The sequence below is a fragment of the Hippocampus guttulatus genome, chromosome 1, assembly GCF_054856545.1.
Source record: "Hippocampus guttulatus isolate MCC_2025c chromosome 1, RoL_Hgut_1.0, whole genome shotgun sequence".
Classification (NCBI taxonomy): Eukaryota; Metazoa; Chordata; class Actinopteri; order Syngnathiformes; family Syngnathidae; genus Hippocampus; species Hippocampus guttulatus.
Window position 1 is genome coordinate 29,425,288 of NC_141261.1, and position 24,066 is coordinate 29,449,353.

General features: G+C 44.8%; 2 protein-coding genes across 5 annotated transcripts in view; one reads left to right on the forward strand and one right to left on the reverse strand.

The window, feature by feature from the left end:
- The first annotated feature begins 605 nt into the window (after positions 1–605).
- Positions 606–21,799, forward strand: zhx3b (zinc fingers and homeoboxes 3b). 2 transcript variants are annotated; one of them, XM_086124878.1, is made up of 7 exons: positions 606–1,408; positions 11,475–12,361; positions 13,133–13,219; positions 13,309–14,718; positions 15,528–16,199; positions 20,774–21,023; positions 21,106–21,799. In XM_086124878.1, exons 2-7 carry the CDS (start codon positions 11,627–11,629, stop codon positions 21,114–21,116), a joined length of 3,165 nt encoding a protein of 1,054 aa, XP_085981004.1. In that variant the 5' UTR covers positions 606–1,408; positions 11,475–11,626; the 3' UTR covers positions 21,117–21,799. The 2 variants fall into 2 exon arrangements, with proteins under 2 accessions (XP_085981004.1, XP_085980997.1); XM_086124871.1 differs by having other exon boundaries at positions 606–1,072.
- Positions 21,800–21,866: 67 nt separating this feature from the next.
- plcg1 (phospholipase C, gamma 1) overlaps positions 21,867–24,066 on the reverse strand; it is a 34,429-nt gene continuing 32,229 nt past the window's right edge. For all 3 annotated transcript variants that reach the window (XM_086124889.1, XM_086124897.1, XM_086124907.1), the window contains exons 32-33: positions 23,718–23,980; positions 21,867–23,641 (exon numbers count right to left, since the gene is read on the reverse strand). In XM_086124889.1, coding sequence (XP_085981015.1) covers positions 23,599–23,641; positions 23,718–23,980 — 306 coding nt within the window. In that variant the 3' untranslated portion in view covers positions 21,867–23,598. The remainder of the gene's footprint in view (positions 23,642–23,717; positions 23,981–24,066) is intronic.

The window sequence follows — 24,066 nt, forward strand, 5'->3', positions numbered from 1 at the left end:
AATAAGATTTACAAGTAATCTGTGACGGAATTAAAGATTTCTCAAAATTCAATTTGAGATATCGATAATTTCCTTCTGACTAGATGCTATTTCCAGTTGAAGATACAGTATTCGCTCAACTCAAGTTTCTTTTATCTAAAATAAGTTTTAAGTAAGAGAAACAAAGTAAGTATCTCCATTTATGTTGCATATATCTGTAATTCTGTAGCGGTTACCTGGAACTGAATTGTAGATATCTGTAATGAGACACTGAATAACACCAATGACAAAAGTGATGTTACACTATCCTTGAATAAGTGATTAACTGTAGATCGCAGGAATGCAGTTACGGATATCTCAATTTCAAAAATATGTTTTCAAAATCTGGAAACGTTTGGATTTTTCACGATTTTGGGGCGTCACACAGTTCCAAATTTGACGGTGGGCTGCAAATGTCAATGCGGCTGGTCCACTGGAACCAAGTCTAACCTTGAATGAGTTTTGATTAAGAATCAAAAAACAAAATAAGAGTCATGTGTGTGACTATTCTGTTTTTGCTTGCCATTTGAAAGAAGAACGAACGACTGCTATGGTTCTGTGTCTTTAAGAGAGGTCACCTGGGGAGACAGGTGTGTTCATGGCGTTTTTAGCTGCACTGCATGCGGTTGAAGAATGCTGGCCGGGACGTTGACCTCCGGCCCGTCCGATGTCTGGGGTTCGATTGACGGTGGGACGCCTCTTTCGCTCACTGGGGGCTCTCACGCCAACTCCACCGTCAGTGACGTATGGATCACGTGCTCGCCTCTTCCCTCTCTACGCCCGCCGTATTTTGCTTCCCTCCATTGGATACTCTCATACTGGAACCACTCGAAATCAAACCAGGCCGAACCGAGGAAGGGTCGCTGGCGCGAGCCGCCGAGCTTCAGTCGTCTTGACAACCGGCATATGGACGGAGCAGCTTCCACCTTGAAGTTGCCATCAATGAGGCGCAGACCTGCCGTCGGCGTGCTGGTGCCGCTGAGCTGCTACCGTTGAAAAAACTTTTTTTTATGTGTGTTTTGTTTGCCACAGCGACGTGCGCCGACAACGTGAGGTGAGTGTCGCTTCCTGGTCTTCATTTCTACCAGGGCCGCTTCAGCCTTCGTCCAACTTCGCGTCCACCTTCGCCGGCCAGCTGCACCGTACGTCGCCTGCTTAAAATGGCGACAGCCGACGGGGGAGGGGGGTTTTCGAGGGCTGGAGATTTGTCTTTTTTTCTCCCCATTCTACGCTGCGAGTGCGAAGGTTCCAACGCGCGTATTATTGTCGTGTCCACGAAGTTGGGACTCACTCCGCCTGCCTAAGTTGAGCGGAAGGAAGATGAACACGCTTCGTAATGGGAAATGTATGATGGCGATGACGTTCTCATTCGGCTGTTCCAATTTGACAGGTCAGATTAGATTTTATAATTATTATAACAATTATTCGTGCACCCGGATAAATTGGCAACACTTGAAGATTGAATAATTTTGAGCATACTCTCATATTCAATTCTTAGATGTGCTATGAATAGCATTTTCCCAGTTGAAGGACACTCATTAAAAGTTTCGCAATTAGGCCACTTACCTTTTGCTTTTAATTTTTTTATATACTCTCTAAAAACAACCTCCAACAAATACTAGCGAGTACCACTATGATGACCAACATTAAAATGCAGTTACATACTAGGTCTATGTGTTCATGGGGAAAAGTAGTGTAGTGTGAACAAATTACATTCACATTTATTATTTTAAGCCACTGTGATATACTGTACACAAACATTAACCCTGTGCTTAAATAGAAATCCTTTTCCCCCATGACATAATTTTATTGTTTTGTTGTGGTGCTGCTTAATGAGTGTTTGATTAGTGAATCTTCCCAATGTCAAACACCAACACAAGGGACAAACAAACACTGGTCATGTGATCGAAAATGATCACCAAGAAAAGAAAAAAAATACACACAGATTCAATTAAGATGCATTGCTCATAAAAGTCAAAACACGTACTTAAATTCTAAAAAACAGATCTTGTTAATAAAACATAGCTTAAAATGTTTATTTTTTAATGCGCATGGAAATTACTGGATTAAAAACGTTTACATTGACTGTTCTTATCTACAAGTTTCACTATAATAGGTTTGATTTTATTTCATGCATTCAATACTGTAATTTTGTGTTAGTTCAGTGATTCTTTTGCAGACCACTAGAGAGAGCCAGCATACCACTTGTGGTACTCGTACCACACTTTAAGAATTGTTACTCTATACAATTCTTTAGTGTCCTTTGAAAAATAGTTCTTGTTCTTCAATTAGAATGAAACGCGTGGTTGCCCTTTTCAAAAGTTTTGCAAATACAGTCAAACCTCGGTTTTTGAACGTCTCTGTTCTCGACCAAATCGGTTTTCGACCAAAAATTTAGAGTTTTTTTTTTTATGCCTCGGATTACGACCAAAATCCGGTCTCGACCAAACTGAGCACACTTGAATGCGCCACTCGACTTCTCTCGACTTTGTTACACAAAGAAGTGACGCTTCCTCAGGTTGACGAAGAAGTGACGCCTCCGTTGTGAGCAGACGTGTTCAATAAAGATTTTTTTTTTAAAAAGAAAAATGTCCATTGTGAGCAGACGTGTTCAAAAATTTTAAAAAAAAGAGTGTCCATTGTGAGCAGACGTGTTCGAAGATTTTTTAAAAAAAGAGCATACATTGTGCATCCATTGTGAGCAGACGTGTTCAATTAAGATTTTTAAAAAAGCAGACGTGTTTGTTGAGATTGACGCAAATTGGACTGTTATTTCTGCATTGCACCAAAGAAAGCAAGTGGAAGTAGTACCGTATTTTCCGGACTATAAGTCGCTCCTGAGTATAACTCGCACCAGCCATAAAATGCATAATAGAGAACAAAAAAAACATACATAAGTCGCACTGGAGTATAAGTCGCATTTTGGGGGGAAATTTATGTAATAAAATCCAACACCAAGAACAGACATGTTATCTTTGAAGGCAAATAAAAATAAAACAACAGGCTGAATAAGAGTACAATATGCTAACGTTACATGACTCCTAAACAATGAACTGAGAATGTGCCCGGTATGTTCACGTAACATATTAAGAGTTATTCAGATAACTGCAGCATAATGATCCTGCTAACAAGTTTACCAAACCATCAGTGTCACTCCAAATCACTAAATCCAATGAAATCTTCATCCTCTGTGTCACTTTTAAGCAATGTGGAAAGCATCAACACAGGCCTAGATCCCCCTCTTGCGGTTTAATGTGAAAATAACATGTCAAATGATAGAATGTGTTAATTATTTCACACATAAGTCGCACCCCCGGCCAAACTATGGGAAAAAAAACTGTGACTTATAGTCCGGAAAATACGGTAAATCTGCTGAAAAAAGAGGAAAATCGTGCGCAAAACTATTGAATTTAAGAAAGGTTTGATAGTGAAATATGAATCAGGTGTGCATTTGTCTGTGTTGGCTAAGGAGTTCGGCATGCCGAAATCAGCAGCATCCTAAAAACGAAAGACCATCATAAAGTCAGTGATGTGGCTGAAGGATCTCGTGTGTTTAGTGAACAAAGTCCACAAATATTAGAGGAAGTGGAGAAATGTTTGCTTATTTTCATAAATAAGAAACCGCTAGCAGGGGACAGTCTTAGCCAAGATACGATTTGTGGCAAAACAAGACAATTGTATGGAGATTTGATTTAAAAAATGGATCCTAGCATTGCTCATGAAGAGTTTGATTTTAAAGCAAGCAGAGGATGGTTCGAAAAGTTGAGGAAAAAAAGTGATTCGTCATGGAGAGGCAGCCAGTTCAGACAAGGAAGCTGCCGAAAAGTTTAAAGTTGAGTTTGAAAAGCTCATCAAGGCCGAGGAATGTCTTCCCCAGCAAACTTTTAATATGGACGAGACTGGAATTGTGTGGATAAAGCGGTTCAGAAAATGGATGGAGGGATGTTACCTCGTAGTGTAGGATTGCAGACAGAGCGTCCATAGTTACAGCCATTACTTTAGGGTTTATAAATTTAAGGTGTAAAAGAATGCAATCTACAATTGTCATGATGAGAGAGAGAGAGAGAGAGAGAAATGTTCAATGTAAATATAAAACATACAAAATGTAGTTTGTTGTTACCTGTTCTCTTATTACACGTGTATACAGTTTATGGTGTAAAATAGTTGAAAAAATGCTTTTAAAAAAGTTGTTTTCTAGACTTGGAATGGATTAAAAATGTTTACATTGATTCTAATGGGAAACATGGTTTCGGTTTTCAAACACCCTTCTGGAATGGATTATGGTCGAAAACCGAGGTTTGACTGTAGGCTTCTAACGTTATACTCTTTATGTGTTCATCCCTGACTTTTCATGAAACATGGTTTATAATCTGAAATATATTTCCTAGAGGTGTCAAATTATCGCGTTAATTGTGATTAATTAATTACGTCACATTTAGCGCATCATGTTTTTAATCGCGTTGATCTAAATTTTAATCTCTGCCTTTATTGTTTCTGTTAGGTGGGTTGCCTTTTTCTAATTGCCCTTTTTATGTCTTGGCTTCCTGTGTTCGAGTTGTTGAGGGTGGGGAAACAACTGTCAATCACAGCCTTAAGCGGACATTGATTGGCTGCCATTATGTTGGGGCTTGTTTAGCCGACGCTGATAGGCTCCCATTGGAGTTGGGCGGGCTTAGTAAGCAGCGGTGAGGAATGGAGAGGTGAAAATAGAACAGCATGTGAGAGTTCTCGGCACAATGAATGGAAAATGTACATTCCAAAAACGCCCTGATGACACAATTGATAAAGGTAGAGTGTCGTGCCTAATTTGTAAGAAGGAGTTTGCTTACCACCGAAGCAGCTCAAATTTAGCCTCCCACATCAATGCAAAGCACCCAGTCGCGAGCGCAGCCACAGCTAACGTTAGCACCGAAAGCGTTAGCAATATAGCGAGCGAGCCATACATAGCAAAGCTCTTCGGCAAACTAAACTCGAGAACACCCCACGTATGAGGCACAGTTGATGTGTCCTCTGTAGACTACGAGAAGTGATTGATGTTTATTTCAGCACTTTTAGTTTGTCATGATGAACAGTGTTATTTCTGAAGTGCTAACTTACAGCACTGTGATTTAAGGATCTGTTTTATTTATTGTTTATTACCTGAAGCAAGTTCAGTGTTGAGTACTTGTATTGCTCAGAAAATGGTTCTTACTGTTTTCGATCTGTTAACCTAAGCACTTTTTAAGGACCTGACCTTTTATTTTTAGTTTGTAATTCTTTGGAGATTTCCAAAAACAAACAAAACAGTGCTATTTCCCCTCATGGTCGAAACTAAAGGTTGCAGGTAGGACTTTGACTAGTCTCAAATACAGCAGAAAGTAAATGGCTAGGACTGCATCTGTCCAAGTCTGCTGAAAAACAATAAAATACTTTATAATGCCACTTTTATCTTTTGATCTGCCTCAATAGTGTAATGATTTTAAAATGAAAATAGGGGGTTTCTCAGTATTTTTTTTAGATGAGATTAAAATATAGATTAATTAATTACAGACCTAATTAAGTAATGGCAAAAATTTTTGGGATCACTTGACAGCACTAATATTTCCCTATGCAATTTGTCTCATTAGAATGACACCCATGGAGGCCCCTTTTAAATGTTTTTTAAATAGGCTTCTTAAGTTGTGCCTTTTTTTTCTTAATCTTTGTTTGCTTTAATGAAATGTTTAACTCCAAGCAGCTTGATAGTGATGCTCAAGAGTCAACAGTAGTTAGCATGCTGGCCTGGTGATTAATCATATCGTGTTGTCATGTTGGTGCGGCTCTGGGGGATTTAAAAGTTCACCCACGGCAACACTGCTGCCAATGACTCAATGTTAAAGTCAGGCTGAACTTCAGTGAACGCACCATATTTACAACAACACAGATGTACCTCAAGCTTGCCGTGTTTTGTTTAGCCAGAACGCTATAGAATACTGATAACTCTTTCCAAACTTGCTTTTTGAGATTAGGATTTAACTTTATAGAGGATGAATGAATGAGAGATTTCTGTAACCCGTTGAATTCATTGAATTGTATCCTCAGTCTCCACTCAAGGCAGACAAGGAAGTCATTTCAGTGTGCCAGCCGTTCAGTGACGTCGCACTCACTTCTCCACTGTCATGACGACAGTGTGTATTCGTGTAGCTCTACCAAGTCGACAATAAGCTCGCCATCAACTGACAGTCGAGAGCAGAGCCTTTCACAGTCTTGGCGAGAGCACGCCGATTCACTCCCACATCCGGCGCGAGCAGGTTTTGGTCAGCAGCGGCAGCCTGCGTTCTGCTCGGCTGCTTAGCAGCATGTGATGCCAGCCATTTTAGGTTGGGCAGCACAGAGTATGATGCAACGGCATTTTTTTCCCCGCTCTCCTTCTGTCGCGCTCTATTCAGCAGCCCAGTTCTGCATGCCCCGGCAGAGGCCACAGCAATGCAGCCCTTTGCAACCCACACAGCCATCTGCTCTGTGACCCGAGAGTCGCTGAGAGAGGATGGGCTGGCCCAGTAGGAAACTGACATGAAGTGTTCCACTATTGCCAATGCTGAGCTGAAGTCATGAGCGCAAGCCAATCTCTCAGGGACTTGTGAATGTCAGCAAACGAGCAACTGAGAAAAACCATAACTTGGTAGTCAAAGGGTGGTTAGATAAACATTTGACTTTAATGTTTCAATTATTTATTCTTTTTTTTTTTTTTTTGCTTACTGAGATTCAGCACTACCTAGGTCACTGCAGACCAAGCCCAAAGAAAGAGAGAAGTTTTGTTCATCCCACTAGGGAAGAAAGCGAGAAGTAACCAAGGCCAATGTCTGGAAGGGCACTCAGGCATGTAGTTAACAGGAAGAGTCAGCATCATCTCTGGCCAATAACTTTCCCTGCCGACCACACCTATATGGGAAACGCCAATACTGTCAGTGGGAGTTACTAAAATAAGAGCAGTCCGGGGATGCGCCAAATGCCGCTTCAAACAAACAAACTTGGATAGCTACGGTGAACGTGTGTGTGAGGTACACAACTCCATTTTGTCTTCCTGAAGCCCCGGCGGGTGGTGCAAGTCGTTGGGGTGGTTGCCATGGGGACAGTAACACATCAGTGGCGCTGCCGACCTGTCTCCCTTGGCCAAGCATGCTACGAGAAGGGGGGAGGAACACTGAGAAGGAATGAGGGCCAGAGGGGAAGTGGAGGCGGGGGGTGTATCTGCGTGACGCAAAAGGACAAGCAAGGAAGCTTGAAACTGAGTAAACAAGAAAACAGTATACATACATCTCTTAAGCACAGCATTGTCATCGGCACGAGTGTATCCGCTGCTTAGTGACTGGTATTTTTGTTGCAATGCTACGCAGCCTTCTCTCTACGATAGCTGGTGCATGTGCTATTATTGTTCTGTATTCAGTGGATCCATCGAGGCCCTTCCCAAAAGTAAGGCTGAGGGATGAAGAGAGTTCATGTTGTGCAGAACCACCACACAGGTGCTAAATAACCAGAAAAAGATTTCTTTGTGTCACCGGCATGTCTGCGACCGTCGCACGCAGGAAAACAAGCTGCCTCGGTCCCTCCGTAAACAAGCTTCACACGCACTCACTGGCACGCCGGCAGCCACCCCCACGTCCTACATGCATACGAACGTAATCACATATGCGCCCTTGCTTACTCGGCCTCCCCCAACCTCCATCGCTTCACTTCGCACAGGAAACCCACACATGCAAATGCTGACACACAGACACAAAGTCGCCATTGCCACGACACGTGACGTACAACTTGACGCCATTGCGTTCATACTCCGGGAGTCAACGCGCCGGCTGGGTGTGTTGTTCATAGCGCAGCCTGCGTAGTGCTTTGTCTGCATCCTTGCCTGGCTGAGGCTTATAGCGCAGTCCCTGATCGGGCTAAACTTTGTGGCACAACTTTGTAGCTCTGTCCATTGCCCTGAATGTTATACCTACAGTATATAAATTTTTTCTCCAATCATATTCAGAACAGTGTCAAATGTGTGTGAAGGTGAATTGTTGCATATCTCCACTGACTGAGGAGCTTCTTGGCTTGGAACATTCCAGTCTGAGCAAGCACAGTGAGGAGGGAAAGGGGGGTGAGGTGGCAAAGTGGGGTGGAGCTCTGCATGATTGTAGTTTGGAGCAAGAAGGGGGCGTCGAAGAGCGGGGGTGGGCAGGGTACGGCGGTTGGAGGGGGGAATCAGGTTGGGGAAAATTCCTCTGTGAAACACCTCGGCGCTTCCTCCACGACAGTTCACACCCCAAAGCGTCTCCCAACCCCCACCGTTGGCTCGCGCTCGTCTCACCCGACACAGCCGCGTAATGGATGAGTGAAACTGTCCACCCAGAAGCCTTTGTTTCGGTCATGTGACCGGTCCGCCTTGGCAGCGCGATGCCCCCTGATGCAGAATTGAATGCCAGAGGAGTAGGAGGGGTGCGCAGCAGCCCACGACAAGCGGCGTGCCTCTCACCCAGGGATGCTCAAAGGAACAAGGGACATCATGTTCCTTTGGCAGAAACAAATCTCAGTTGCTCGTTAACCCCTCACTTTCCACCCTGTGTGACTGCTAATGGCGAAAGTCACGAGGGAAAAAATAGTCAAGTTCATATCAAGTGGAAGCCAACTCAGGCCTCGTCTACATGAAGATGGGCTTTTTTTAAATTGAATATTTCCCCCTCTCCATGTAGGAAGAGGTTTCTGTCCGCACTGCTTTGTTTGTTAAAAAAAATAAAATAAAATAAAATGAAAAATTCATCCACACCAAGCCGCAAAAGTATGCTTAGAGCATTTACAAGCATGTTCGTATCATCGCCCCTAACCGGGTCCGTACCATCAGAAAAACGGGGGCCGTAGGTCTCATGGTTAAAGACCTAACACGTTGCAAAAATATTTAGTTGCCGTGTTTGTTTGTTTGTTTGTTTTTCTGTCTTCCTTGCTAAAATCGACCAAAACGGCAGGACAGCTGCTTTTTTCAGGTTCAGGTTCTTCCACATCAACGGCCTCGTTCATATACACATTGATTTACACAGTCACAAATATATAAACAGGATAGAAAGCAAATATGTACTCACACACAATATATTTATGGAAGCTTATGTCTGTAATAAAAAAAAAGAAAGGGGTGAATATATATATATATATGTATATATGCAGTGCTGTTCAAAATAATAGCAGTGCAATGTGACGAACCAGAATATCCCTGTTTTTTTACATGCCAGACAAGTTACCAGTGGGTGCACTAGATTCTCAGAAAACAAACAAGACCCAGCATTTATAATCGGCACGCTCCGAAGGCTGTGCAATTGGGCAAATAGTTCAAAGGGGTGTGTTCAAAAAATGGCAGTGTCTGCTGTTGACTGCACAAAACTATTTTGTATTTCCGAAAAAAAAGGTAGGATTTAACAATCCTAACATTTAGTTGCATGACCACAGTTTTTTATAACTGCTTCACATCTGTGTGGCATAGAGTCAACCAACTTGTGGCAGCTTTCAGTTATTTTACTCCATGATTGCTTAACAACATTCCACAATTCATTTACATTTCTTGGTTTTGCTTCACAAACAGCATTTTTGATATCACCCCACAAGTTCTCGATTGGATTGAGATCTGGAGATTGGGCTGGCCATAATAGAGAGATACTGTATTGTGTTTGAGTACTGAAACTGAACTGTACGCACATGTCTGTCAACGAGGAGAAAGAAATATTTTTGACTGAATGATTATTTATTTATTTTTTAATAAAGAAAGAAGAAGAGGAGATGCGTGTCTCTGACTTTACTAATGACTGATTGTTATAAACCTTTGGTTACAAGTGTCAATCGCCAAATGCAGATCCGCAGATATCTGCAAATCCCGACTTTGGACAGAGTTTTCAGAACCCCCTTTTTTGTTGTTGTTGTTGTTTTTAAATGAAGAAAAATCTCCAGGGACGTGTGGCTGCAGAAAAATATCTCGCGTTTGCGAAATCCCCGGCGACGTGGAGACGAGGCCTCAGTTCCTCACTCACCTCAAGTGGTGTTAACCAAACTGAGCATTTCAATGAAAACAATTGATATTTGCATATTTAGTGTGTCAAAGTGTAGCGTCCCTGTGGAGTGAGCGTGAACTCATCTGAAACTAACGTACCGTGACTTTTCTCTTGCTAGAACACTTTTTGTGTGTTTACTTTGTGGGCACAAGAGACAGAAAGAAGGAAGGCATTTGCGCTGTTTGAAGAAGGGCAGGTTTGTGTCGTGGCCAACGTTTTGATTCGTCTTATCTACCAGCAGTTGTGCCTTTGTGTAATAAGGGGCAAGACTTGGAGAGGCTGTTGAATTTACCAGTTAAACTGGTGAGACCATAACCTTTGTAAGTTTGTTTGTGAGGTATTACGTCCAGGCCCCAGAACCAGCATCCGGTACTTAATCGCTCCCCCTTTGCCGGAGGTGAGTAATAACGAGCTACGTTTACTCAGAGTTTTTGGGGGGTAAATTGTGTTGATCAAAGTACATTTTACTTCACTTGAGTATTTTGTCAAGAAACAGTCGTACTTGTATTGCTTTACATTGAGGTACATTCTGCGGGCTACTTGTCATATGATCTGCAGGTATTTATTGTTGATTGGGTGATCTTTTTTGGTTCGTTTCATAAAACATGGCAGCAATCTAAATTTACTTTACTGAGAGGTCCAGGCTCACCCATGACGCCAATGACGATAAACACTCGCGAAAGCGGATGGATGGTTATGAGAAACATGGCTGTGCCATGTGCTGGATTGGCCTCAATGTATTTTGATCTATTCATCTCTGTTTTATTTCAGAAATATCGTTTTAATTCAAAGTAAAGTTGGGAGGGAATATTTGAATTTGCCGATACCTACTTTTGTCTAGTTGATATTCATGAACTATTTTAGGAAAGAGAAGGCGGGATGGCGAACCGCAAGAAGCCTCACTATGTTGTATGGAGACGCAGAATTTGGAGGAAAATACTGAATTATAAGCAGCAACAAAACTGAGGAATATTCAGAATAACGGTCGGCAAGTCGATCTGTAATGTGAGCGGTCGGAAGTCTTTGTCCCAATATTTGTCAAGGTGTGTAAGGACCCGTTCACCAACCCCCCGCGCCCCCCCCCCATTTCTCCTGCTCTCCGTTTGGGGGTAGGGTGGGCATGATGGTGGGGAAGCGTGCGGGGGAGAAGAAGGAGGGGTCAGACAGGATCACTCCCCCAAAGACTTTAGTGAAGAAGCAGAGTTGCTTTTTGAAAAATTCTCATTCATGAGCCTTATGGCATAAGGATGCCTTGTCGACATTTGGGGGTTTGATTGGTTTAATTGCTACTATCTTCCACTCACTTTTACAATTAAGGTTGTTTACTTACAGACCCCAGCAATCTTCCTGAACAAGTTGCTATGCAAGTTGTATTTTTCTTTCACTGTAACAAAATGTTTTATCTCCTTCACATTTTGCCTCCAGGCCACGATGAAGGTACCGAGTGGCCGTATGGACATTCTGTGCGCATTCCCTCCCTCCACGCCCAGCCTATAGGCTGCCAGCAACCACCCATCCTCCCGATCACACCCCACTCGCAATTATTTGAGTGACGCTCCCCACCGTGCGGCCACACCATGGCCAGCAAGAGGAAGTCCACGATACCCTGCATGATCCCCAGCAAGATCATACAGCACTTTGAGGACGTTGACGTGGACATTCCGGTTCTTCAGCGGCAAACCACACTGTCTGGAGGTAGCGCCAGGCTCAGCCCGCCGGAACTCACGGACTCTCCCAAACTCGAGGCAGCAGACCCAGCCATAGAGGATGCAGGGACCTACATCTGCAAGCCTTGCAACTTTGAAACCTATGACCTCAATTTGTTCTTAGACCACGTGTACGCCGGACACCCGGAATTCCGTTCGGACCCGAGCTTCCTCTGTGTGAACTGTGGCTTTTCGGCGCTTAAGTTTGAAGGCCTGGCCCTTCATAATGCCAGGATTCACCCTAGCACCTTTAATTGCCCTCTGCAGCTGAGAAGGAGGGATCGGAGGGCGGTGGTGGAGCAGACATTAGTCACTGGGTCAGATGAAGGCAAAGATAATGAGATTTCCATCACCAAAACCCCAATCATGAAGATGCTGAAGGGCAAATCTGAGCTCAAGCGAATTGTAATGTCCCAGCCTTCCTCAGATGCGCACTCCTCATCTGGCTCCAAGGAGCCAGAGAAAAAGGAGACCGTTGCAGTCAACCAAGTCGCTCATGTCCCCACGGTTGTCCACAATGGACCAACCAAGGTCACACTACCCTCAGCGATTCAGATCGTCAATGGGTCTGGAACTTTACCGGTCCTTAAGACCCCCATCACACAGGTAGGTTCCCTCTTTGCTTTGTTTTGATGTTCCCCTGTTGAACTTACTGCTTCACGAAATCCAATGTCGCACTGCAAATAATGCTTTTTTTTTTTTTTTTTTTTTTTAACAATTGAATTTTTGTTGTTGTTTTTGAGAAATCAATGAACAGGATGGGAAAACATTTCCAAAGAGATTTTTTTTAAAAATGAAAAAACAAGGTTTCTGAAAACTGCAGCCAAACTGGCGATTTGCAGATACAGTATGTTCGGATCTGCGTTTGGCTGTGGAGAGTCATAACTGTAGATTTACCTCATCACTCTGCTACCAAAATGCTTTTCATGAGAGCCAGTCTGGACGTCAGCTAAAGTGCGGGTTATAACCATAACTACTGCACGCTGTCAAAGAGCACAGGCGAAGGAGGACTTCAAAGGCGGGCCCGTTACTGTCAGATAACCAGAGGTAGGCGTGTCAGTGAATGTTGCCGCATCGCGCAGCTTAAAAACCCCCAATTGGGTGTAGACATGGCCTCAGTTTCTGGTTTGGGCTGTAACGTGTCCGAACATCTGGAAAAATGTTCATCCAAAAGTAAAAGCAGATATTGCAAATGTCTTATTTTGATTGAAAACAAATGTCTGCTTTCTTGGAAGACTAGAGAAATCTGAGAGTATTTTCTGGTTAGAGGCAGAAATTCTCAGGACTTGGTCAACTACAAGAGGTCTCTAAGCGATGAATCGGCTTTTAAAATAGTTGTGGCTGAATTATTGCACCTTTAATCCAATGTGTGTACAGGTGGTCTCTGTTCACAACAAAAGCCTGCACCAGTCATCTCCAACTGCAGTTTCCACTGACGCCTCATCTTCCAAGAATCTTCCCAAAGTAATTTTTGCTTCAATTCTAGCTCATTAAACATGGACGCTTGTCGGCACGGAAACCTCCGGTTCACCGTCTCAACTCTTCCCATCCAGGTGATGATTCCTTTGAGCAGCATCCCCACCTATAATGCTTCCATGGACTCCTCCTCCTTTTTGAAGACCTCTTTCAGCAAATTCCCCTATCCCACAAAGGCTGAGCTCTGCTACCTGACCGTGGTCACCAAGTTCCCAGAAGAGCAGATCAAGATCTGGTTCACGGCGCAGCGACTCAAACAAGGCATCAGCTGGTCTCCTGAGGAGATTGAGGAGGCCAGGAGGAAAATGTTCAACACCGTCATCCAAACCGCATCCACTAGCGCACACAACCAGCCCCAGAGTCCGGCGGCGCACACAATCACAGTTCTGGGGGCCACCGGGATCCCTCAAATACTGCAGGGCTCTCTTGTTAGTCCGGGGGGCGTCATCGTCACGCAGCCCGTGATGGCCAACGGTACCCCCGTGGCACTGGCTGTCACACCCAAGCCCCAGACGGCGGCCCGGCCCATGATGCAGGCCCGACCCGCCGCGGCCCTGGTGGCCGACAAGGGTACCGGCATGATGGGGTCAGTGGGCAGCAGCAGTAGCGGGAGCAACGTCATTGGAAGCAGTAAGAGTAGTCGGAGTGGAGGAGGGGCCACGAGCAACGTCATGAGTAGCACCAGTCAAGCGAGTGTCATTAATCTCACTCAGGGTAGCAACAATCAGGGCAATACTAAGGTGAGTGGCGCCAATGTGAAATACCCCAGCGGTACCCTGGGCAAGAGTAAAAGTGACGTCATTAAAAGTGCAAATGCCCCCAGAGTCAGTGCGGACAGTAAGCCTTCGAATGGCAGCAACAGCAGCACAACAGACAGTAGCGGCGGGAACAAAAATGATGCCTCGAGCGTCAGTGCGGATGACGCCGACCTGAGCGCGAGCAACTCCTTCAAAATGGACGAAGCATCCTCGCCTTCCTCCAAATCCTCGTCTCCGTCTCCCATAGCTGGCGGCTCCCTGAGCTCCCGCAGCATCAACGTGTTCCTAGACCCCGGCTTTTGCAAGGGCAAGAAGTCCCAGGAGCAGCTCGGCACGCTCAAGGACAGTTTTCTGAGCAACGCGTACCCCGACCAGGAGGAGGTGGACCGCCTCATCTCACTGACGGGACTCACGGTGCGCGAAGTCCGCAAGTGGTTCAGCGATCGACGCTACCACCTCCGCAACCTCAAGGGCCCGCGCTCAGGCCCAGGCGCGCCACACAAGGCGTCGGCAGGCAGCAGCGCAGCGGGCGGCAACGAGGGCAGCCCCGGGCCCATCGACCTTTCCGAAAACAGCAGCGGCGCCAGAACGCCACAGCACGGTTCTGCTCCTCTGAGCCCGACGTCAACACACACTCCTACATCTCCCTCGACGCCCTCACGCAGGCTGCCCAGATCGCCTTCTCCTGACTTCACAGTTGTCCGCTACAAGGAGAGAGAACCCCACCAGGTGAGCATATGGCCACAATAAATAAATAGATAGATAAATGCTTGCCATTTTGACAAATTTACATCCCGGGAGAACAGTACAAAGAAATAGACCTAACCTTTATCAGAGAGTAAACTTTTCCAGAGGATTGTTTTTGTGCTGATTTAAAATCTGCCCTTGTTTTGTTTTGTTTTGTTTTCCCCGAGCACATCGGGTTTTCATAAGATATGAAGTTTAGAAACAGGTGGGATTTTTTTTTCTGAAACGCGCGTGGTAAAATCCGTACTGCACAATCATTTATAGGTCAGTCATAGAAACAAAAAATAGGAATATCTCACAAAACTGATGTGCTTGGATTTTTTTTTAAATCAGTGTCAAAAATACATTTAGGGGTGCCCGAAACCATCTGATTCAAATTTGCTGTTGACCAGTGTTGTAAATACAGTAGTCAAGGAGACCGCTAACTGATATTTGGAGGCAATATTCATTGCTAATGCTAAAGTCAAAGGAAGATGCCATTCAAATGCTAACGGCAATTTGCATTGACTTTGGCAGTGATATTCCTTCAAATAACCAAAATTCACACATAAATGCTGTGGAAACGCATACACACAGGAAATATGGCACAACTCAAATGCACAAATTCCTCCCAATCAGTGAAAAACGAGTTAAATGAGGAGTTAGTAACTTCTTCTGTTCTCTTTCTCCATCCATGCACAGCACTACACTGCCCCTAAGAGGCCATAACATCCAGCAACAGCCGACGTGTATATCTAAAGTATATATATATATATAAATTATTTTTATTATATATTTATTTTTTTTGTCAGATTAAAGCGCTGGAGGCCAGCTTCACTCAGGCCGCCGAACCGACAGGAGAAGAAGTGGACCGTCTGCGAAGTGAGACCAAGATGACCAGAAGGGAGATTCACAACTGGTTCACCGAGAGGAGGAAGAAAGCAGCGGCGGCCGAAAGACGGAAAGAGGAGGCGGGGCGAGCATCGGGCAGCGGGACAGAAGCTGACGGCGAGGAGGGACAAAACGACGACGCTTCCGGCGAACTCAAAGTCAATCCAATTAAGATCAATCTAAAGATGCTGAAGGTCACCGAGGCCAATGGCAAACTGGAGGATGAGCCGGCGGACAGCCTGGGTGGGAGCGCCCAATCCGGCGCGTCTACGAACCTTGCGGCGATGCCCGGCGGTAAAGCGGCCGTTCTGCGAGGCAAAAAGACGGCGGAGCAGCTCCACCTGCTCAAGCGAGTGTATGCGAGAACACAGTGGCCCAGCGCCGCTCAGTACGACGAGCTCATCTCAGGCACGGGGCTGCCTCGGCCCGACGTGGTGCGCTGGTTCGGGGACTGTCGCTACATGCAAAAGAACAGCCAGCTCAAGTGGTTGGAGGCGTACCAGAACACGGCCTTGGACGAGGATCTCCACCAGGACAACGAGCGCTTCCTCCAGGCGCACCTCGACAGCCGTGGCGGTCAGGAAGAGTCGCAGGTACTGACCACAAACCAGTCAAAGTTCATTCACTCTGGTTCAAGAAATTAGTTCAAGTCCCTGTCCATGCAAATCAATGTTTTCTAAAATTGACACATCACAGAGAAAAGTGTTAACAATCTTTAAAAAAAAAAAAAAAAAAATCCCCCCTCTGACACAAACTCAATTTCTCCAGAACCCATTTTATATTCAAAATTCTTGATACGTTGGACTCAAGATTAAGTGGCCATTTGAACTTGGCTCAGCATTTTGGGGGAAATCTTGTCTCATTGCTACTTAGTGGGTAGGCGCTAGCTAGCTGTTTCTGGGGTGTCTTACAGCCGGCGGGCAGGCTTGTCAGGAATATTCGTAACAACACGGGGCTCTTCTGTGAATTGTGGCATCGAGAGAAGATGCATTTTAGAGACGTAAGCTCAGCTCGCGAGCAAACTCAATACTGTAAAGGTCGTAAAAAAAGAAAGTACCCAGTCATACAGTAACCACCCTTCCATTTGGGGGGGGGGGGGGGGGTCATAACAGACCACCCCGCACGAAGTGAAATTTGCAAGATAGGAAGAAATGCCCTATTTAAAATACCACCCAGGCATGTTTTTGTTCCTTCTTTTTTGCATTTATGGCACTATAGCCAAAACATTGTACGAAGTAACAGTCCCTCATGCTTGATGTACACCTTCAGCTCTTCAACAGTCCAGGGTCTCTGCCACACATTTTCAATGGGAGACAGGTCTGGCCAGTCTAATGTCCACACTCGTTTTTACTACGAAGCAACGCCATTGGAACACGTGCAGAATGTGGTTTGGCATTGTCTAGCTGAAGTAAGCAGGGGCGTCCATGAAAAAAAGGTTGCTTGCATATGTTGCTCCAAAATCTGGATGTACCTTTCAGCATTAATGGGGTCCGTCACAGATGTGTTAGTTACCCATGCCCCCTACCAAGGCAGATGCGGCTTTTGAACACTGCATCCATAACAGTCCAGATGGTTCGTTTCCTCTTTGGCCTAGGCGACACGGCGTCCGCAATTTCCCAAAACAATTTGAAATGTGGACTCGTCAGACCACAGAACACTTTTACACTTCAGTGTAACTTCAGTGTCAACTGTATTTACTGACATGGGTTTTCTGAAGTGTTCCTGAGCCCATATGATGATATCGTTTACACCAGGGGTGCCCAAACGTTTTGGACCGAAGATCAACTTTTCGTTCAACCAACCTCCCGGGATCGCCCCTTACCGCGCACGCACGCACACACGCGCCAGGATGAGAAGCCAAACACGGAAGCAAGCGATGCACTTTTGCAGCCTGTTAACTATCTTAGCTCACACGTACCGTTTTAAAGTGCTTCATCAGCCCTCTAGATTCCTATTCTTTGCCCGTGCCCTCGGTGAATTGTACACGAAGCAAATTCTGAATGAGAATAATGACGATCAAAGATATAGCGCAACAGCTCTGATCACAAGCTGCAATTGCAGACTGCTGAGCGCCAACAACTAATGGTGACGTAGGTGACTCCTCTACACCTTTCAGATCTAATTGGGACGAGTCCTAGATCTACCGGTCGATCAGGATCGACGTAATGGGCACCCCTGGTTTACACATTCATGTCAGTTTTTGATGCAGTGCCGCTTGAGGGACTCGAAGGTCACGGGCATTCATTGTTGGTTTTCGGCCTTGCCACTTACATGCAGTCATTTCTCCAGATTCTCTGAACCTTCTTTTATACATTGGGCCTGAGATGATGAAATCCCCAAACTCCTTGCAATTGTATATTGAGGATTATTGTAAAACTGTTGGATTATTTCTCACGTAGCACTTCAAAGAGGTTAACCTCACCCCATTTTTGCTTGTGAAGGACAATTTAAGCAATTCAGTTGCTGGAGTTGAGGGATTAAGGCCTCTAATCCTTCATCCACAGACATAAAGTGGTCCAAAGGACCGCAAAAATCATAAAGAAATCAAACAAAATCCATCCAGGGAAACCCACATTGATGACTTTCTCTGGCGCTTTAAGAGGGGCGGGGCTGCCACTGACAGGTGACAGTTAGCGCAACGTATAAAGAGCGGCATCACAGTCAATCACGGTTCGTTCCGTTCGCGATCGGCAGTTTAAATAGCGTGTCAGCCTTTCTGTAACAGTGGTGTCTTCTATTTAGTTATTTTTGCACAATCATCACGTTTGTGCAATCGCACGAGAATGTTTGTTTGAACCAAGTAATTTGCGTTACAGCTGGAGTCAATAATGTCGGCAGTTCACTTCCGGGTTTGGCCGTTGGGATTTGGAGTCCTTTTGCTCGATTCCAGTTATGTTTGCTGAATGCTTTCTCATGTTTGGAATAATGAATATTGATAATACATAGTTTAAAATCATGGTTGATTTAATTATTTATTATTATTGTGAAGTTGAAGGTATTAATTAATGTAGTGGTAATAATAGTAGTACTCAGAGAATGTTTAGAGATTCAGCCATCTCGTTACCTCTGCGTCCCGCGTCCGAGACGCATAATTTTCCCACGGGACGCACAGTTCCAAATAATGTGCGTTTTTGGGACGCAAGGAAATTTCTCAGTCAAAACAAACAAACAAACAAACAAACTACGGCAAGCCTGAGGATTTCACAGTAACAATCGTTACCGGTAGCGTGTCGTTTCCGTGGCGTCATTTTAACGGTACCGACAAATAGTTTAACCATAAAAGTCACCGCACACGAGTTGACTGTGTGATCAACGCGATTTCACTGCGCCTGTATGTGTGTTTGTGATGTGGTGTGGTGTGTGAGTGTGTTTCTTCTAATTTACTTTCGTTTTGTTTTCAGTGTTGGGGGGGGGGGGGGGGACACAACAGCTGACGTTATGTGCGCATGCGGGTTGTTATTTTAGTCCGCAAACTGAGGAATCGCGCGGATGAAAGTTTGAGATGGCGACGAAAAAAACTCACCAAGGTCTACTAATTACGACATTTAAGAAATGGGAATGCCAGTCTGATTTTTCGTATGAATCGTCCAAAGGGCGTATCACTAAACTCACCTGTGACGTATGCGCAGAACGAGAGAGCGAAATACGACGCGAGGCACGATTACGAGGCAAGTTGGTCATTAGATTTGTAGGCTAATCGCTGTGAAAAATATTATGAAACAGTATTGGTTATTCTACAATTTACTGGTTGTAGCATGGTAACTTTATGTATAAAACATTCGTCACAAGGTGTGGTAATGCTAATGTTAACTGTTGGTAGAACTCATGATGACGTGTGTTAAATTCTTTCGTCAAACTGATCGTAGATTACACATGCATCGTCTTGGGAAGAGGATGCCAAGCCACATCAATACTTACCTGTATTAATGATTACCAGTCAATTAATCTTTGCAGTGTGAGATTGGAAAAAATACTCTGATGATGCCACATGAGTACACCAGTTTTTGATCCATTTATTTTTTGGAATAAACCTGGAGTACACAGCTGCTGATGTAATGTTCATTGTTAATGCATAGTTTTCAAACATTGACCCTTGAAACATTAGACTTTTGAGTTTCGGAATTCTTGATTATCAATATCAGTCAAAATAGAAAAATGGGTTCCCATGATGAACGTTTACGGAACTCAACATTTGTTATCGTGGTTTCCCATTGGGTAATCCGACGGAACCGAAAAACGGTTACCATGAATTTCCGAAATCCTCAGGCCTGCTACTGAATCATTTAAATTTTTGCAGCATTTGTTTATCATTGTATGTATATGTTGTTGTTTGTATTATTATCATATGCAATTGAATAAGTAGACCATTTCAGAATTCGAAATTTGGGACTCTCTCAATCCATAATGGCACTCATACTTTTCTGATCAGCGAGTCCCTGGGACTCGCTGCCGGTAAACTGTAAAGTTATCACTGAGAGATTACCGCTTTTTCTGCAGTCAGTGATTGACTTCTATGCAAAGTCATTTCTCAACTTGTCTTCCGTGCCACGTCATGCCTGTTCAGTATTGATTTACTTCGTATTAAGAAACTACTGCACTAAAACATTAATTCATAAATGTATACCATATGATTTTATCTATTTTTTCTCAGTATAAATAACACGTACCCTGACTGCTCTACTCTTTGAATAAAAACACTTCATTCAAGCGTTAGGGAGTGCAAGGGGTTATGATGGAGGGGTGTTGCAAATCATGAAGACCTGCCAAGTGGTATGATAGCATTGTTTTATACATGTCCTCGGCTAGGCTTAGTTTCAAAATCAGTCCTTGGTCCTTGGCCTTGGCCTCAGAGGCAAGTCCTTGGTCCTTGGCCTTGGCCTCGGAAAATTTCTCAAGTCCTTGGCCTTGGCCTTGCCTCGGAAAATTTTCCAAGTCCTTGGCCTTGGCCTTGGAGTCAAGGCCTTGGCCTCGGGTTGCCGGTCCTTGGACACAACACTGCAATATACTGCAATAATAAACCACATCCAACATTTTTGTACTTGAGGAGAAAGGGTTCTTTCTATGTTGCATTCAAATAATTCATTTGCATGCGGGTTTTATTTATTTATTTTGGGAGCAAATGCTTATTGAAATGAGCAACAGTGAACACTGGTCTTTCCGGCTGCAGTTACAGGAACTGGCAAAGGTGACTGGTTTGACAACCGATCTGGTGAGATACTGGTTCGCCACCAGGGCAGCTGCAGCTCGACCAGAGCAAGTGTCTGCGCTGAAACCTGCAGCAAGCGCAGCAGTAGCTGAGCCGCCGCCGCCACCAGGCTCCTCCCCTGTGGAGCCGCACCCGAGAGGAAGTAACGAGAAAATTGAGCAGTCGCTGTGCGGCCAAGCAAGCGAGGGAGACACTCACAACACTACTCAAGGTAGCTTGTATGTCTTGAAATCTGCTCTGAAATGTAATGACACTAATGGTACAGTATTTCCTTCTGCTTTGACCCACGACAGGAGCAGATTGACAAACGCCATGGGAACGGGCCTTGAAACTGTACCTCCCCCTCCTCGTTGAGTGGATGTGACTTTGGCCGCTCCATGTGAGATGGACACAAACATCTGGCCCTGCACCCCACCTCCACCCTTTTGTTTTCTTCATGCAAAATCCTGCTGCGGAAAATGTTCCTCCTTATTGGCCGTTCAAATGGTAGAAGAAGAAAAGGGTCAAATAAAGTGTGGTTGGGAATGGAATCCAGTTACTGAAGCGACTCATTCATCGTTAGTATGCTTTGATGCTGAATCTTTCCTAAAGCCTTAAAAGCTAAAAAAAACAAAAAAACAATTGCCATCTTGCACCAACTCCCTCTGGACTGTGGCAGCTGACACGGCAGTGCAAGTTGGACTCTTCATAGCGTCTAAATGACAAATGAAGCACTGAAGTTGTTTTTTTCCTGATTTTGTCCATTTAGTTGTACATTGTGTAAAAACAAAGGATGTGATGCATTCATCCTCAGAACACGACACCAAAATAACTGATAGATGGAGTTTTGCATCTTAGGAGAAAGCGCTCCTTGACGTCCTCGACGTGTATGAACATTTTTACTGAGTGCATACATTTGACTGTAAAACCGAACTTACCGGGGTTCCCTAATTAGGTAAAATGTATCATTTTTACAAGTGTATCTACAGAATAAACTATTTCATGAAATGTTTCATTCCCCCAAATTCTTGTGTACATTTGAAGATGGCCATCAAATGAGACAAAGACAAAATAGTGAGTATGAAGTAGTATTTTATTCTCAGGCTTTAGTATGTTCCTTACGAAAGGCAAAATTAAAATGATTACTCTTCCTCTCCATAGTTGTTTTAGGCACATTACAGAAAGGCAAGACTGTCAAGCGAGGAAACAAAAAGACACTTTGGGGCCCTGCACAGTACACACATCCAAAAGCAGGCTTTGTGAGATTCTCATCCATTTGACCTCTTCAAATCTCAAACTGCATGAAGCCATTGGAGGAAAAAAAAAAGATCCCCCCAAAAATGACAAAAAAGGGCAACAGGTCATGTGTTATCACGCGTTGCTGAGACCCGGTCAGTCAAAACAGATGTGTGTACCATGTCTGCAAGTGAATGCTGGGGGCGTGTCGACAGACATTTGCAGTACTACAACATCAACAGCTGGTGGGGCAAATTAATACGGGGTACACGTTATATATCTCTCACGCACACACACACACACGATGCTAAAAGTCTTTCTGTGGCCTAACAAAGTGTTCCTGAACATCACTGCTCTCACTTCCAACTCTTCATGATACCTTATGGCTTGGGAGTCTCAGTGTTGTTACACTGAGCAACAATACTGAATTTACATCATGACAGAGAGAAAACAAATTAGCAGTTGAACGCGAGCTCCGAGTGGACCCAATGAAGGCACCAGGACGTCCATCCGAAAAGCACTGCCATCCACCTGCTTTGAATTTACAAAAATGCAGGAGTGAACGAAGACTGTCGATGTTTAAATGAAAGCGCAGTGTCAGTTCAGCCTGAAATCCCTAAAACGCATGACGGCAGCAGTGGGACGAAGCATTTGAATATGGCATATTTTCCCACTCCGACAGAGCAGCTAAACTAAAAAATGAGCAAAATGTTGACAACACGCTTTGCAATAGTGGAGGGCTTTCTGATCATGGCGCCGGCAGTTTGCCATCATGAACCGAAATGTATCATCATCGCAACTGCTTTGAAGTATGATCAACTAGAAATTTTGGTTAAAGGATCGAGCGGCATGGTCAACGACGAAAACGCAATTGCGTGCAAGTTTGTGATTTTTGGAATGTAACAAAAAAGAAAATGGCTGCGTCTGCTGTACGACCAGCTATGACTTCTTCCTGATGCCTTTCACAAAAAAAAAAGTTAAATATGTAAAGAGGTGTATAACATCCCCTGAAGCACAAAGAGAGAAAAATGTTAAAACAGTCGCAGAGCCCTCGTGTTTTACACACATACACATAGAAAGAAAACGGAAAGATCACATTATGAATGTTTAAATAATTGGAATAATTAAAATGAGGGGAGACGAGAGCTCTTTGAGAGCACGTCGGGAGCCGCTGTCCTCTAGCCGACAGCACAGCAGGAATAAATACATTTTCACACACAGAGATGAGTAAACAGCCCGGAACAGGAAACACTTTCAATCTTTTCACAAAGCACCTGCAATGTCTCCCCCCCCCTTCCTGTGTGCAGCAACCAGCTTCCTCTCTGGTGTCGCGGGCCCTCCCTCCCCGATGTTGAGCGGGCTGGGCGGACGGGGTGGTGGTGTGGGGAGCGAGTGAGCTGCCTGAAATGTAGGCCAAAGCGGTGGTGGCGTTTCCATGGAAACTGTTCACAACAGTCAGTGACATCATCAGTACGGGCAAAGGCGTGATGATTGGGGCTGGGGGCGGGATCAGCTCGGGGGGGGGGGGGGGGGGGGGTCAGCACAAGGTGCGGTTGGGCCGGTTTTTTGATTCAGACGCGGTTATCTCCGCCCACTCTGGTCCGCCGCAGCATCCTGAAAAGGGGACAAAGACCAACAGTCAGCATGTCTGAGACCTCGTGATTGTTCCTCGTGCCCCCCCTGGATGCACCTTCTGTTCTGTGCGTCCATGTGGTCGAGCAGCGGCTCCTGCGACACCCTGAAGTCATCGAGTGGCGATTGGTAGCGGGAGTCGAAGGAGCCCTCCCGGCCCCTGTACGCGGCCACAGCCTGGGCGGGCGACTGCGGCACGGGCGACACGGAGGACACGGACGATGCCGAGCCATGTTCTCCGAAACGTTCTCGTCCCGCGTGAGCCACCGCAGCACTCGACGAGCTCATGGAGAACGGGCACACGATCTCGCCGTTTTCATCCTGTGGATGGAAATGCTAACGGTTAACATCAATACTACAAGTTTAAGCAACGACTACTTCAACACAAATTTTAGGACATATGTGGG

Coding starts and splice junctions, on each gene's coding strand:
- zhx3b (XM_086124878.1), top strand. CDS start 11,627: ATGGCCAGCAAGAGGAAGTCCACGATACCCTGCATGATCCCCAGCAAG. Junction 14,719..15,527: donor AGGAGAGAGAACCCCACCAG/GTGAGCATATGG, acceptor TTTTTTTGTCAG/ATTAAAGCGCTGGAGGCCAG. Junction 16,200..20,773: donor GCGGTCAGGAAGAGTCGCAG/GTACTGACCACA, acceptor TTCCGGCTGCAG/TTACAGGAACTGGCAAAGGT.